Genomic DNA, 18,040 nt, shown 5'->3' on the forward strand with positions numbered 1-18,040 from the left:
GCTTCCAATTCTCAGAGTCAGAGAACACACAATTTTAAGATTTAAATAACAGTAAATTAAATTTAAGGTATATTACAGGTGTCCCTCGTTTTGCGCAGTACAATTTGCACTGTTTCCCAATAGTGCCTGTTTCAGGTGATCACGTGACCATTGTTGAGGAAATTGTTCCACAGGCTTCGTAGCTGGAAAAAAAAAAGATTTGTAGAAGGGATTTTGTCACCTGCATTAATCGTACAACATTGTAATACAGTGTACAGCACATGAGAGTAGTTTGCCATTCATTTGCTTTCTTAAAGGCTAACATCTTAAAAAAAAATTCCCAAGCTGTCCTTTCCGATACTTTAACTAACAGAAAGTGTATGTCTGTGTGCATGTTAAATATATACATATAATATATTTAAAATGTTGTTTTTATATGCAGCAAAGAAAAAAAAATACTGTTCACTGGCTGATAAACAGAACTCCCCAACAATTTTTATATTGCTATTTTTACATTTGTAGCATTACATTCAGGGCTTTAAATAAAACATAATATTACATGATAACTCATATAACATATATTAAGTTATAATACAATATAATATCACATAATAACATATATAACATACTGTATATTAAGTTATAATATAATATATTACATAACTCATATAACATATATTAATATGTATATTATTATATATTAACATATATAGCGCTGCAGAATCTGTTGGCGCTCTACAAATAAGCGATAATAATAATAATAATTAAGTTATAATATAATATAATGTATTACATAATAACATTTATAACATATATTAAGTTATAATACAATACAATATTACAGAATAACATATATAACATATATTAAGTTATAATACAATATAATATTACATGATAACATATATTAAGTTATAATATAATATATTACATAATAACTCATATAACATATATTGTTATAATATAATATAATATATTACATCATAACATTTATAACATATATTAAGTTATAATACAATATAATATTACAGAATAACATATATTAAGTTATAATACAATATAATATTACATGATAACATATATTAAGTTATTATATAATATAATATTACATGATAACATATATTAAGTTATTATATAATATAATATTACATGATAACATATATTAAGTTATAATATAATATAATATACATTATTAATATCAATTTTGAGAGGGGCCAGGAATCTAACTCATTGACTTACCATTAACTTACATTATACAACTGGGTTCATTTTACACCAATTTTTTTCATAACTATTCCTTCAGGAACAGAACACTGGCATAAACTAAGGGCTACCTCTTCTAAGTTCTAAGTTTTTTCTACACATAGCTAAAATTTGTTTTATTAAAAATTTAGATTGCTTACATTCATTTAACAGTATAGAGAATCTGTATATCAAAGCAGAACTTTTTTTTAAAAACTAATAATCATTCAAAATTGGATGGGTAACAATAGGGTCATAAAAGAAGAGTAGGACAGAAAGAAAAAAAAAGCCCCTTGCTGTGCTTTGGATTATCAGTATAAAAATACAAAAAGCACTAAATTGGTTTATTTAAACTTTTTTTTTATTTTTTTTACAACTGTTTGGTATTAATTATTGATTGACTTGTTTCATTAATGTGAAAAGCTAAAGCTGATATAGGGTTTAATTACCAATCTATCCTAATTCCTGTGCCAAACGCGTGGCTTTTAACAGTTTTAGAATTTGAACCCATTCTGACTTGCAATAATGTATTTTGAAATGCATTTGGGTGACAACATTAGATTTAGCACAAGGCCAATTTAACTCCCCTATCTTATTCATATACAAATGCTTTACAAGCAAATTTACACACAATTAGACTGACCATATTGCCGCTTTAAGAAGAAACACATATGAAAAATACATATGTGAGGGTTCTTATACAAAACCATTTCTTTAAACAGCCCTGAAAACAGCCCTGACAAATGTATTTTTCATATGTGTCCCTTTTTAAAGCGGCAATATGGTCAGCCTACACACAATGTATTATGCTGGTTTGGCATGGCATATCTTGGTTTTTGCAAAGTTTAACTTCATTTTGAAAAAGACATGGGGGCAAAATGAAACTATGGCAATTTAGGGAGAGCATTTACAATTTTTCGATAAAATACTTATCAGTTTACGTATATAATTAGAAGAGTGCAGGTTGCAAAGACAAGAGGTAAAAATGCTGATAGGGGTAAATTGGATTTTTTCTTTAAACATTAAATACAATAAAATCATACTTTTAAGCTATGAAATGTAAAAAAATAATAATAATTAAATACACTGATGATTTCATTTATGTGTAAGTGTTAAAATGTTTAAATACATCAATTATTAATTAATTATTTTATTAAACAATTAAGCAATTATTTAATTATATGAATTATCAGATTACTAAAAATATTATGAAATAATTCCACACATGTTAAGAATGGATATGAATTATTAATTTAAGAACTTGCATTCATACATATTAGGCAGTTGTAATTAATACTGAATTAATTAGCTTTCACATTGGTCAAGTATCTTGTTTCTGTGACACATTGATCAAGCATCTTTTGTTTCTGTCAAAATCTATGTAAAAATCCCATTGAAAAGCCTGCAATATCCTGTTTTCTCAAAAATGTTAACTTTATTGATTTATTTTTTGTTTTTAACACCATTTTGCTGTTCTATTGGTTTCTAATGCAAATGTTTCTCTGGTACCAGTTTTGAGTCACTTTATAAATTGAAATGGCTTAAAATGGCAGGAAAAAAGACTTGAGCTGTTTTCAAATGACAATTGTTACTAATTAAAATCTAGGCCATATTGGAATCTTTAATATACTGCTAAATATAGTTTATGAATTTTACACAATAAACTTAGTAAAATTATTATGAAACAACAATTATTACAACCAGATCCCAGAAAGATATAAATATATGTGTATGCCTATTAAAGGGGCAGTAAACATATTGAGATTTTTATATAAAATGTTTAGTTATGGATAATACAATGACTTTGCAATACACTTTCATTATTAATTTCCCACCTTTTTATATAAATTAGCTCTGAGCGATTTCTACTTCTCAGAACTTGAAATGCACCCTGCTGAATTATCAAGGCTAACTCTGTTACATACCTCTGCCTAATTGGCTTTGGCTGATAAAAAATGAAAATAAATGCATTTTATACTATGTTTATGACAGCAGCTAGCCTTGTTGTCTGTGGACTAAAGCCCAGATTGGTTGTTACAGATAAGGCAAATGATGGGTTTGGTTATTGAAAAATAATTGTAGAAATAAAACATGTTGATTTGTTTTAAAAATGTTAAGACTTGCCTGATATTTTATTCTATAGCAACACAACATAAATGTCTTGTAATTACAAGGTCTTAACTGTCCCTTTAAGTGTACATTAGCCCCAGTCTCTGAAGGGGTTAATCAGATGACAACATTCTTGTTTTCCCCCAAAGGAGGCGCCTTTGGTGCTACTCTTGCGCTGCCTCCCTGGGAAGCTGTAGTGGAGTCTTTGACGTAGTAATGTCATGCTGGCTCTCAAGTCTGAGACCACTGCTTTTATAGCTCTGGGATACTGCAAGTCCTGAAGCCAGCAGGCTCAGCTTTCATTGGGACTAGAAGTATGTTCCCTGAAGCCAGAGAGGTGTGCTTCTTACTGGGATTTTCTCTGCTGTACATTGTCTCTCAAACAGAAGCCAGAGCCAGACCCCGTAAGTAACCACATTGTCCACATGGATGAAATCATCTGATAGAAGTGTCTTAGCTCTCTAGGATTTCACAGCCTGAAACATGAGAGTAGTAAGTGTGTAAAGTATATCAGCATGTGCTACTGTGTAACACTCTGTAGCCTGAGAGCATCACAGTTTGCACTCAGGGAAATAGGTGCTTGTGGGGAAAGAGATGTAGGGGCAGAGAGTACATTCTGGGCAGTGATGGATGCAGTTATGTACAGAGGGGTCTTTCATGGATGTAACTGTGATTGATAGCTCTAAATTTGTACATTCAGTTCAGTGATGTAAAAGTGCATCTTAGTGTAATTATGAATATAAGTGAGCACATTGGGTGTAGTAATAAGTGCATGCTTGCACACCGGTGAAGTTTAAGCGTGCAGATTTGGTACAAACAATAGTTGCAAATGTGACCATTAGGTTAAGCAGAAATTGTGTATATTTAGTGAAGTTATTTTGTATGTATGCACATATATGTATCTACATATTTCTAATATTGCATTGTATCATATGCATATCTAATTGTGCATTGTATCATATGTATATATGTATACCTAACTGTGTATGGTATAATTTGTATATATGCATATCTCAATGTACATGGTATCATTTGTATATATGCATGTCTAATTGTACATAGCATAATTTGTATATATGTATATCTAACTGTGCATAGTATCATTTGTATATTTGTATATCTAACTGTGCCTTGTTTCATATGTTTATATGTATATCTAACTGTGCATAGTATCATTTGTATATCTAACTGTGCATTGTTTCATATGTTTATATGTATATCTAACTGTGCATAGTATCATTTGTATATCTAACTGTGCATTGTTTCATATGTTTATATGTATATCTAACTGTGTATAGTATCATTTGTATATCTAACTGTGCATTGTTTCATATGTTTATATGTATATCTAACTGTGCATAGTATCATTTGTATAATTGTATATCTAACTGTGCCTTGTTTCATATGTTTATATGTATATCTAACTGTGCATAGTATCATTTGTATATTTGTATATCTAACTGTGCCTTGTTTCATATGTTTATATGTATATCTAACTGTGCATAGTATATTTTGTATAATTGTATATCTAACTGTGCATAGTATCATTTGTGTAAATGTATATCTAAATGTGCATTGTATCATATGTTTATATGTATATCTAATAGTGCATAGTATCATTTGTATATTTGAATATATAATTGTATCATTTGGAATAGATTTAAGAGGTTGATGATGTGGAAATTGTACATTCTCAGTTTGAATGCAGTGATAACTATCTGTGTAAGTGAAAGTCCTGTTAGCAGTAACAGTGCTGACTCGTCATTTGTGAGATGTGCTAGGAGTATGTGTGCATAAGAAAATGTATACTAGGTGTAAGTGTGCATATTGTAAGGTGTGCTAGGTGTATGTGTATATATTGTGAGATGGTCTAGGTGTAAATGTGCATATTGTGAGATGTGCTAGGTGTATTGTGCATATTGTAAGGTGTACTAGGTGTATGCGCAAATTTGAGATGTGCTAGGTGTGTGCATATTGTGAGATGTGCTAGGTGTAAGTAAGTATATTGTGAAATGTGCTAGGTGTAAGTGTGTGTATATTGTGAGATGTACTAGGTGTAAGTGTGTATATTGTGAGATGTGCTAGGTGTATGTGTGTATATTGTGAGATGTACTAGGTGTAATTGTGTATATTGTGAGATGTGGTAGGTGTATGTGTGTATATTGTGAGATGTGCTAGGTGTAAGTGTGTATATTATGAGATGTGCTAGGTGTATGTGTGCACATTGTGAGATGTGCTAGGTGTAAGTGTGCATATTGTGAGATGTGCTAGGTGTAAGTGTGAATATTGTAAGATGTACTAGGTGTAAGTGTGTATATTGTGAGATGTGCTAGGTGTAAGTGTGTATATTGTGAGGTGTGCTAGGTGTAAATGTGTATATTGTGAGATGTGTTAGGTGTAAGTGTGTATATTGTGAGATGTGCTAGGTGTATGTGTGAATATTGTGAGATGTGCTAGGTGTATGTGTGAATATTGTGAGATGTGCTAGGTGTAAGTGTGTATATTGTGAGATGTGCTAGGTGTATGTGTGAATATTGTGAGATGTGCTAGGTGTAAGTGTGGATATTGTGAGATGTGCTAGGTGTAAGTGTGCATATTGTGACATGTGCTAGGTGTATGTGTGTATATTGTGAGATGTGCTAGGTGTATGTGTGTATATTGTGAGATGTGCTAGGTGTAAGTGTGCATATTGTGAGATGTGCTAGGTGTAAGTGTGTATATTGTGAGATGTGCTAGGTGTAAGTGTGTATATTGTGAGATGTGCTAGGTGTAAGTGTGTATATTGTGAGATGTGCTAGGTGTAAATGTGTATATTGTGAGGTGTTCTAGGTGTAAATGTGTATATTGTGAGATGTGTTAGGTGTAAGTGTGTATATTGTGAGATGTGCTAGGTGTATGTGTGAATATTGTGAGATGTGTTAGGTGTAAGTGTGTATATTGTGAGATGTGCTAGGTGTAAGTGTGTATATTGTGAGATGTGCTAGGTGTAAGTGTGTATATTGTGAGATGTGGTAGGTTTAAGTGTGCATATTGTCAGATGTGCTAGGTGTATGTGTGTATATTGTAATATGTGCTAGGTGTATGTGTGAATATTGTGAGATGTGCTAGGTGTAAGTGTGTATATTGTGAGATGTGCTAGGTGTAAGTGTGTTTATTGTGAGATGTGGTAGGTTTAAGTGTGCATATTGTCAGATGTGCTTGGTGTATGTGTGTATATTGTAAGATGTACTAGGTGTAATTGTGTATATTGTGAGATGTGCTAGGTGTAAGTGTGTATTGTGAGATGTGGTAGGTGTATGTGTGTATATTGTGAGATGTGCTAGGTGTAAGTGTGTATATTATGAGATGTGCTAGGTGTATGTGTGCATATTGTGAGATGTGCTAGGTGTAAGTGTGCATATTGTGAGATGTGCTAGGTGTAAGTGTGTATATTGTAAGATGTACTAGGTGTAAGTGTGTTTTTTGTGAGATATGCTAGGTATAAGTGTGTATATTGTGAGGTGTTCTAGGTGTAAATGTGTATATTGTGAGAAGTGTTAGGTGTAAGTGTGTATATTGTGAGATGTGCTAGGTGTGTGTGTGTGAATATTGTGAGATGTGATAGGTGTAAGTGTGTATATTGTGAGATGTGCTAGGTATAAGTGTGTATATTGTGAGATGTGCTAGGTGTAAGTGTGGATATTGTGAGATGTGGTAGGTATAAGTGTGCATATTGTCAGATTTGCTAGGTGTATGTGTGTATATTGTGAGATGTGCTAGGTGTATGTGTGTATATTGTGAGATGTGCTAGGTGTAAGTGTGTATATTGTGAGATGTGCTAGGTGTATGTGTGTATATTGTGAGATGTGCTAGGTGTATGTGTGTATATTGTGAAATGTACTAGGTGTATGTGTATATATTGTGAGATGTGCTAGGTGTAAGTGTGCATATTGTGAGATGTGCTAGGTGTAAGTGTGTATATTGTGAGATGTGCTAGGTGTAAGTGTCTATTGTGAGATGTGCTAGATGTATGTGTGTATATTGTGAGATGCGCTAGGTGTAAGTGTGTATATTGTGAGATGTGCTAGGTGTAAATGTATATATTGTGAGATGTGCTAGGTGTAAATATGTATATTGTGAGATGTGTTAGGTTTAAGTGTGTATATTGTGAGATGTGCTAGGTGTAAGTGTGTATATTGTGAGATGTGCTAGGTGTATGTGTGTATATTGTGAGGTGTTCTAGGTTAAAATGTGTATATTGTGAGATGTGCTAGGTGTATGTGTGTATATTGTGAGATGTGGTAGGTGTATGTGTGTATATTGTGAGATGTGCTAGGTGTATGTGTGTATATTGTGAAATGTACTAGGTGTATGTGTGTATATTGTGAGATGTGCTAGGTGTAAGTGTGCATATTGTGAGATGTGCTAGGTGTAAGTGTGAATATTGTAAGATGTACTAGGTGTAAGTGTGTATATTGTGAGATGTGCTAGGTGTAAGTGTGTATATTGTGAGGTGTGCTAGGTGTAAATGTGTATATTGTGAGATGTGTTAGGTGTAAGTGTGTATATTGTGAGATGTGCTAGGTGTATGTGTGAATATTGTGAGATGTGCTAGGTGTATGTGTGAATATTGTGAGATGTGCTAGGTGTAAGTGTGTATATTGTGAGATGTGCTAGGTGTATGTGTGAATATTGTGAGATGTGCTAGGTGTAAGTGTGGATATTGTGAGATGTGCTAGGTGTAAGTGTGCATATTGTGAGATGTGCTAGGTGTATGTGTGTATATTGTGAGATGTGCTAGGTGTATGTGTGTATATTGTGAGATGTGCTAGGTGTAAGTGTGCATATTGTGAGATGTGCTAGGTGTAAGTGTGTATATTGTGAGATGTGCTAGGTGTAAGTGTGTATATTGTGAGATGTGCTAGGTGTAAGTGTGTATATTGTGAGATGTGCTAGGTGTAAATGTGTATATTGTGAGGTGTTCTAGGTGTAAATGTGTATATTGTGAGATGTGTTAGGTGTAAGTGTGTATATTGTGAGATGTGCTAGGTGTAAGTGTGTATATTGTGAGATGTGCTAGGTGTAAGTGTGTATATTGTGAGATGTGCTAGGTGTAAGTGTGTATATTGTGAGATGTGGTAGGTTTAAGTGTGCATATTGTCAGATGTGCTAGGTGTATGTGTGTATATTGTAATATGTGCTAGGTGTATGTGTGAATATTGTGAGATGTGCTAGGTGTAAGTGTGTATATTGTGAGATGTGCTAGGTGTAAGTGTGTTTATTGTGAGATGTGGTAGGTTTAAGTGTGCATATTGTCAGATGTGCTTGGTGTATGTGTGTATATTGTAAGATGTACTAGGTGTAATTGTGTATATTGTGAGATGTGCTAGGTGTAAGTGTGTATTGTGAGATGTGGTAGGTGTATGTGTGTATATTGTGAGATGTGCTAGGTGTAAGTGTGTATATTATGAGATGTGCTAGGTGTATGTGTGCATATTGTGAGATGTGCTAGATGTAAGTGTGCATATTGTGAGATGTGCTAGGTGTAAGTGTGTATATTGTAAGATGTACTAGGTGTAAGTGTGTTTTTTGTGAGATATGCTAGGTATAAGTGTGTATATTGTGAGGTGTTCTAGGTGTAAATGTGTATATTGTGAGAAGTGTTAGGTGTAAGTGTGTATATTGTGAGATGTGCTAGGTGTGTGTGTGTGAATATTGTGAGATGTGATAGGTGTAAGTGTGTATATTGTGAGATGTGCTAGGTGTAAGTGTGTATATTGTGAGATGTGCTAGGTGTAAGTGTGGATATTGTGAGATGTGGTAGGTATAAGTGTGCATATTGTCAGATTTGCTAGGTGTATGTGTGTATATTGTGAGATGTGCTAGGTGTATGTGTGTATATTGTGAGATGTGCTAGGTGTAAGTGTGTATATTGTGAGATGTGCTAGGTGTATGTGTGTATATTGTGAGATGTGCTAGGTGTATGTGTGTATATTGTGAAATGTACTAGGTGTATGTGTATATATTGTGAGATGTGCTAGGTGTAAGTGTGCATATTGTGAGATGTGCTAGGTGTAAGTGTGTATATTGTGAGATGTGCTAGGTGTAAGTGTCTATTGTGAGATGTGCTAGATGTATGTGTGTATATTGTGAGATGCGCTAGGTGTAAGTGTGTATATTGTGAGATGTGCTAGGTGTAAATGTATATATTGTGAGATGTGCTAGGTGTAAATATGTATATTGTGAGATGTGTTAGGTTTAAGTGTGTATATTGTGAGATGTGCTAGGTGTAAGTGTGTATATTGTGAGATGTGCTAGGTGTATGTGTGTATATTGTGAGGTGTTCTAGGTTAAAATGTGTATATTGTGAGATGTGCTAGGTGTATGTGTGTATATTGTGAGATGTACTAGGTGTAAGTGTGTATATTGTGAGATGTGCTAGGTGTATGTGTGTATATTGTGAAATGTACTAGGTGTATGTGTGTATATTGTGAGATGTGCTAGGTGTAAGTGTGCATATTGTGAGATGTGCTAGGTGTAAGTGTGTATATTGTGAGATGTGCTAGGTGTAAATATGTATATTGTGAGATGTGTTAGGTTTAAGTGTGTATATTGTGAGATGTGCTAGGTGTAAATATGTATATTGTGAGATGTGTTAGGTGTAAGTGTGTATATTGTGAGATGTTCTAGGTGTATGTGTGTATATTGTGAGGTGTTTCAGGTGTAAATGGGTATATTGTGAGATGTGTTAGGTGTGTGTATATTGTGAGATGTGCTAGGTGTAAGTGTGCATATTGTCAGATGTGTTAGGTGTATGTGTGTATATTGTCAAATGTGCTAGGTGTATGTGTGTATATTGTGAGATGTGCTAGGTGTAAGTGTGTATTGTGAGATGTGCTAGGTGTATGTGTGAATATTGTAAGATGTACTAGGTGTAAGTGTGTATTTTGTGAGATGTGCTAGGTGTAAGTGTGTATATTGGGAGATGTACTAGGTGTATGTGTGTATATTGTGAGATGTGCTAGGTGTAAGTGTGCATTGTGAGATGTGCTAGGTGTATGTGTGTATATTGTGAGATATACTAGGTGTATGAGTGTATATTGTGAGATGTGCTAGGTGTAAGTGTGTATATTGTGAGATGTGCTAGGTGTATGTGTGTATATTGTGAGATTTACTAGGTGTAAGTGTGTATATTGTGATATGTACTAGGTGTAAATGTGTATATTGTGAGATGTGCTAGGTTTAAATGTGTATATTGTGAGATGTGCTAGGTGTAAATGTGTATATTGTGAGAAGTGTTAGGTGTAAGTGTGTATATTGTGAGATGTGCTAGGTGTGTGTGTGTGAATATTGTGAGATGTGCTAGGTGTAAGTGTGTATATTGTGAGATGTGCTAGGTGTAAGTGTTTATATTGTGAGATGTGCTAGGTGTAAGTGTGGATATTGTGAGATGTGGTAGGTATAAGTGTGCATATTGTCAGATTTGCTAGGTGTATGTGTGTATATTGTGAGATGTGCTAGGTGTATGTGTGTATATTGTGAGATGTGCTAGGTGTAAGTGTGTATATTGTGAGATGTGCTAGGTGTATGTGTGTATATTGTGAGATGTACTAGGTGTAAGTGTGTATATTGTGAGATGTGCTAGGTGTATGTGTGTATATTGTGAAATGTACTATGTGTATGTGTATATATTGTGAGATGTGCTAGGTGTAAGTGTGCATATTGTGAGATGTGCTAGGTGTAAGTGTGTATATTGTGAGATGTGCTAGGTGTAAGTGTCTATTGTGAGATGTGCTAGATGTATGTGTGTATATTGTGAGATGTGCTAGGTGTAAGTGTGTATATTGTGAGATGTGCTAGGTGTAAATGTATATATTGTGAGATGTGCTAGGTGTAAATATGTATATTGTGAGATGTGTTAGGTTTAAGTGTGTATATTGTGAGATGTGCTAGGTGTAAGTGTGTATATTGTGAGATGTGCTAGGTGTATGTGTGTATATTGTGAGATTTACTAGGTGTAAGTGTGTATATTGTGATATGTACTAGGTGTAAATGTGTATATTGTGAGATGTGCTAGGTTTAAATGTGTATATTGTGAGATGTGCTAGGTGTAAATGTGTATATTGTGAGATGTGCTAGGTGTAAATGTGTATATTGTGAGATGTGCTAGGTGTAAATGTGTTTATTGTGAGATGTGGTAGGTTTAAGTGTGCATATTGTCAGATGTGCTAGGTGTATGTGTGTATATTGTAAGATGTACTAGGTGTAATTGTGTATATTGTGAGATGTGCTAGGTGTAAGTGTGTATTGTGAGATGTGGTAGGTGTATGTGTGTATATTGTGAGATGTGCTAGGTGTAAGTGTGTATATTATGAGATGTGCTAGGTGTATGTGTGCATATTGTGAGATGTGCTAGGTGTAAGTGTGCATATTGTGAGATGTGCTAGGTGTAAGTGTGTATATTGTAAGATGTACTAGGTGTAAGTGTGTTTTTTGTGAGATATGCTAGGTATAAGTGTGTATATTGTGAGGTGTTCTAGGTGTAAATGTGTATATTGTGAGAAGTGTTAGGTGTACGTGTGTATATTGTGAGATGTGCTAGCTGTGTTTGTGTGTGAATATTGTGAGATGTGCTAGGTGTAAGTGTGTATATTGTGAGATGTGCTAGGTGTAAGTGTGTATATTGTGAGATGTGCTAGGTGTATGTGTGTATATTGTGTGATGTGGTAGGTATAAGTGTGCATATTGTCAGATGTGCTAGGTGTATGTGTGTATATTGTGAGATGTGCTAGGTGTATGTGTGTATATTGTGAGATGTGCTAGGTGTAAGTGTGTATATTGTGAGATGTGCTAGGTGTATGTGTGTATATTGTGAGATGTACTAGGTGTAAGTGTGTATATTGTGAGATGTGCTAGGTGTATGTGTGTATATTGTGAAATGTACTAGGTGTATGTGTGTATATTGTGAGATGTGCTAGGTGTAAGTGTGCATATTGTGAGATGTGCTAGGTGTAAGTGTGTATATTGTGAGATGTGCTAGGTGTAAGTGTCTATTGTGAGATGTGCTAGATGTATGTGTGTATATTGTGAGATGTGCTAGGTGTAAGTGTGTATATTGTGAGATGTGCTAGGTGTAAATGTATATATTGTGAGATGTGCTAGGTGTAAATATGTATATTGTGAGATGTGTTAGGTTTAAGTGTGTATATTGTGAGATGTGCTAGGTGTAAGTGTGTATATTGTGAGATGTGCTAGGTGTATGTGTGTATATTGTGAGGTGTTCTAGGTTTAAATGTGTATATTGTGAGATGTGCTAGGTGTATGTGTGTATATTGTGAGATGTACTAGGTGTAAGTGTGTATATTGTGAGATGTGCTAGGTGTATGTGTGTATATTGTGAAATGTGCTAGGTGTAAGTGTGTATATTGTGAGATGTGCTAGGTGTAAGTGTGTATATTGTGAGATGTGCTAGGTGTAAGTGTCTATTGTGAGATGTGCTAGATGTATGTGTGTATATTGTGAGATGTGCTAGGTGTAAGTGTGTATATTGTGAGATGTGCTAGGTGTAAATGTATATATTGTGAGATGTGCTAGGTGTAAATATGTATATTGTGAGATGTGTTAGGTTTAAGTGTGTATATTGTGAGATGTGCTAGGTGTAAATATGTATATTGTGAGATGTGTTAGGTGTAAGTGTGTATATTTTGAGATGTTCTAGGTGTATGTGTGTATATTGTGAGGTGTTTCAGGTGTAAATGGGTATATTGTGAGATGTGTTAGGTGTGTGTATATTGTGAGATGTGCTAGGTGTAAGTGTGCATATTGTCAGATGTGCTAGGTGTATGTGTGTATATTGTCAAATGTGCTAGGTGTATGTGTGTATATTGTGAGATGTGCTAGGTGTAAGTGTGTATTGTGAGATGTGCTAGGTGTATGTGTGAATATTGTAAGATGTACTAGGTGTAAGTGTGTATTTTGTGAGATGTGCTAGGTGTAAGTGTGTATATTGGGAGATGTACTAGGTGTATGTGTGTATATTGTGAGATGTGCTAGGTGTAAGTGTGCATTGTGAGATGTGCTAGGTGTATGTGTGTATATTGTGAGATATACTAGGTGTATGAGTTTATATTGTGAGATGTGCTAGGTGTAAGTGTGTATATTGTGAGATGTGCTAGGTGTATGTGTGTATATTGTGAGATTTACTAGGTGTAAGTGTGTATATTGTGATATGTACTAGGTGTAATTGTGTATATTGTGAGATGTGCTAGGTGTAAATGTGTATATTGTGAGATGTGCTAGGTTTAAATGTGTATATTGTGAGATGTGCTAGGTGTAAATGTGTATATTGTGAGATGTGCTAGGTGTAAATGTGTATATTGTGAGATGTGCTAGGTGTAAGTGTGTATATTGTGAGATGTGCTAGGTGTAAATGTGTATATTGTGAGATGTGCTAGGTGTAAATGTGTATATTGTGAGATGTGGTAGGTGTAGGTGTGCATATTGTCAGATGTGCTAGGTGTAAGTGTGTATATTGTGAGATGTTCTAAGTGTAAGTGTGTATATTGTGAGATGTGCTAGGTGTAAGTGTGCATATTGTGAGATGTGTTAGGTTTAAGTAAGTATATTGTGAGATATGCTAGGTGTAAGTGTGTATATTGTGAGATGTGCTAGGTGTATGTATATTGTGAGATGTGCTAGGTGTGTGTATATTGTGAGATGTGCTAGTTGTAAGTGTGCATATTGTCAGATGTGCTAGGTGTATGTGTGTATATTGTCAAATGTGCTAGGTGTATGTGTGTATATTGTGAGATGTGCTAGGTGTAAGTGTGTATTTTGTGAGATGTGCTAGGTGTAAGTGTGTATATTGGGAGATGTACTAGGTGTATGTGTGTATATTGTGAGATGCATACGAAGAGAGAAGCGCTCTACCAGGAACGAACAACAGCTCAGTGGCTTGTTCTATGGCGATTTACCACCTGGAAGCAGCCTCTTTTAGACCAGTGTGCTTTTCACAGAAGAAAACTTTCCTAAAGTATATCAGTCTGATCCTGCCAGGTAAGGTCAGTCCAGCCCCAAAATACCAGGCAATTCTCCTCTGAACAAGGAACATGACAACCCCAGACGATCGTTTCAGCCTCCTATGGGCCTCGTCAGTGAGATGTGCTAGGTGTAAATGTGTATATTGTGAGATGTGCTAGGTGTAAGTGTGTATATTGTGAGATGTGCTAGGTGTAAATGTGTATATTATGAGATGTGCTAGGTGTAAGTGTATACGTTGTGAGATGTGCTAGGTGTATGTGTGTATATTGCGAGATGTGCTAGGTGTGCTAGGTGTATGTGTGTATGTTGTGAAATGTGCTAGGTGTAAGTGTTTATATTGTGAGATGTGCCAGGTGTAAGTGTGTATATTGTGAGATGTGATAGGTGTAAGTGTGTATATTGTGAGATGTGCTAGGTGTAAGTGTGTATATTGTGAGATGTGCTAGGTGTAAGTGTGTATATTGTGAGATGTGCTAGGTGTAAGTGTGTATATTGTGAGATGTGCTAGGTGTAACTTTGCATATTGTGAGATGTGCTAGGTGCGGTTGTAGCTGAATAAAAGTTTGACTGAAGTACCTGCTGCAGAGTCTCAGTGATATGTGAAAGACACAAGAACTGAATGTTCTATTTCTGACTACACAGAGAACATAGCAGGTGGCGACCAGAGGAGGCTCCTCTAAAGGAGCACAGGCGCACGTGAACCCACTGGTAAAAAAAACAAAAAAACTTTTTGACTGAAAAAATATATTTTTTCCAATAGCCCCCCCTATTGGAATATTTATATTCATATAGCCAAAAACGTTCCAGTTCAGTTTTGTAAAAAAAAAAATTACTTCTATCTATCGCACTGCACATGTGATAGATAGAAGTATAGGTTTCAAACCCTTTGCACTTATTTCTAGTGCCTGCAGCGCCCCACCCACAACCCAGCCCCATATCTTGTTAATCGCACAGCTATTGCTGTGAGAGGGAGCTGTTGTCGTGTTGAAATCTGCGAACCGGGCCGTCGGAATGTGTGACATCACCACATTCCTAAAGTGCACATGTGACTGGTTGCAGAATCTGACATAACAGCTGGGTCTCTCAGATTTTGCAGCCTTCACTGAAACACTGATGTTCCACAGCTAGAGAGACACGGAGCGGGGCTGATACCGGGCTGGCAGGTGGGGTATTAACCAGAATAGCACAGCCGGGTGCAAGGAGTAACGGGTGGGACAATAGTATTACGGTATTGATAATATCAGCTGGGTAACAATGTGGGTAATGTGCACAGGTATGTGCACAGGTATTGGGTACACTGTTAGGGGTTGGGGCATTAGTTACTGGGCCATCCTTTGTTCAACTGATACGGCGGGAGCTGGGAGGGAGTGGGCTGGGGCAGAGAAAGGAATGAATTCATGCACAAGGTACAAGACCCAGTAGTCACTAATGCCCCAACCCCTAATAGTATTCCCCATGCACATTACCCAAAATAAATATATATATATAAATATATATATCTATATCTATATATATATATATATATACACACACACACATATATATATATATATATATATATATATATATATATATATATATATATATATACAGTGTATATATATATATATATAAAACTTCACAAAGAAATGAGCACAGTCTTACAATATACCACAGCCGCCAGGGTGCACTTCTTAATAATGAAAACAGTCCTTGTTGAAGAAAAAGGCACTCACTGGCACAATATACAAACTTTTATTTCATCTTAGAAAGACATCATAAAACGATCATAACGTTTCAGTGTTATTCCAACACCTTTGTGTCATCACAATAAAGGAATATACAAATCCCCAAGAGAAGAAAAATTGCTTCTTTACATGATATGTTTGTTATGGGACTCATGGACTGTACAATAAAAAAGACTATTAGCAGAGGATGATTTAACACTAAAGTGAGCTATAGATATAGCTACAGTCATGGAACTTGCTACTAAAGATGCTCCAGGCCCCAGCACAGGCAGTTTGGGATAAGGAAATATCAGTAGATGTGCTTCATGCAAGTATGCACCTAAATAAACAGTATCCAACTAAAGTGTCACAGACAGCATGTTGCAGATGTGGTGACAAAAATCACACAGCAAATACCTGCAGGTTTAAGAACAGCACCTGCTATGGGAAGATTGGTCATACAAAGAGAGTGTGCAGAAGTTCCTTAGACAGAGATAAAAGTAAAAAAGGCAGAAAGTCACGTGCAATTCAAGAACTGCAAGCAAAGGTGTATATAGATGGTAAACCTCTCATTATGGAAGTTGATACAGGAGCAACAGTGTTATCAAAGCTGCTGTTTGGAACTGCCTGGGACTAAGGCAACCAATTGTTCCAACAACTGTCACCATGCAAACATATTCAAATGAAATAATAAAGCCTATTGGGTGTGTATCACCTACAGTGACATTTAATGGTATAACTAAAAAGCTACACCTCTACATTTTACCTAAAGGAGGACCACCTGTGTTTGATAGATCCTGGATCGAAGCATTGGGCATGCCAAGGTTACCACAACAGTTACCTCTTAATAAACTACTGGACCAAAGTGGAAATTCTTCTTGGATTAATTCACTAAAGCACATATAAGACTGTATTTGATGGGGCCCTAGGTTTAGTGCAAGGCAAGCAGATTCAGCTTCACTTAAAAGAAAATGCTATTCCAAAATTTTGTAAACAGAGAGTTGTTCCATTTGCACTTAAACCTAAAATTGAAGCAGAACTAGAAATACTACAAAATCAAGGGATTCTTGTTTCAGTTTCCAGCAGTGAATGGGCTTCCCCAATAGTTCCTGTCAAAAAAAAAATGGGGACATTCGCATCTGTGGAGTGGGCCTTAACCCTCAATTACTTGTGGATCAGTATTCTTTACCACGGATTGAAGAATTGTTTAGTTCTCTGGCAGGTGGTTAAAATTTTAAAAAAATTAAAAAAGAATAAAAAACAGAGGCGCCACCATGGCCTAATATCGCCAGTACAGGTAAAATGAGCAGCAATATGAGAATGTGAATACTCACAAACATAAAGCACCCCACTGGTGCTAGTAGAGCAGACTGACACTTCTCAGTGGTTCAGCACACTGTATCCAAAGCGCAGAGACAGTCAGGAATCCTCTGACACTCCAATGTATATGTGCCTATGGATAAAGGAAAAAGCAACACGACATGGCCCAATATCATCAAGACAAGGGGAAAATAATACCAATTGCTTGCACTTACAAGATGGTGGGCACCTGCAGGTGCAATCTCAGCAAACTAGTTTCTCAGCCTACTCGGGGCTGTTTCATCAGGCTATCATATAGATAGCCTGATGAAACAGCCCTGAGTAGGCTGAGAAACTAGTTGCTGTGTTAATAAAGACTTTTTATACTTTTATACACTTGCTATTGTGTGTATTTTTTTCACCTTCTGTTATAAATTATATCGTTGATCCTGGTTCCTGTTGAGGATTGCTGTTTTAAGTCTAATGGGCGACGTTTTGGCTCCAGTTTGCTGAGATTGCACCTGCAGGTGCCCACCATCTTGTAAGTGCAAGCAATTTGTATTATTTTCCCCTTGTCTTGATGATATTGGGCCATGTCGTGTTGCTTTTTCCTTTATCCATAGGCACATATACATTGGAGTGTCAGAGGATTCCTGACTGTCTCTGCGCTTTGGATACAGTGTGCTGAA

At 35.6% G+C, this 18,040-nt stretch overlaps 1 protein-coding gene across 1 annotated transcript in view; it reads left to right on the forward strand.

Moving 5' to 3' along the window:
* The first annotated feature begins 3,525 nt into the window (after nt 1-3,525).
* The window catches only part of CHRDL2 (chordin like 2), a 274,177-nt gene continuing 259,662 nt past the window's right edge, over nt 3,526-18,040 (forward strand). The window contains exon 1 of the mRNA XM_053708757.1: nt 3,526-3,731. Coding sequence (XP_053564732.1) covers nt 3,644-3,731 — 88 coding nt within the window. The 5' untranslated portion in view covers nt 3,526-3,643. The remainder of the gene's footprint in view (nt 3,732-18,040) is intronic.

This window comes from Bombina bombina, chromosome 3 (assembly GCF_027579735.1).
Source record: "Bombina bombina isolate aBomBom1 chromosome 3, aBomBom1.pri, whole genome shotgun sequence".
In the NCBI taxonomy this organism is placed as follows: Eukaryota; Metazoa; Chordata; class Amphibia; order Anura; family Bombinatoridae; genus Bombina; species Bombina bombina.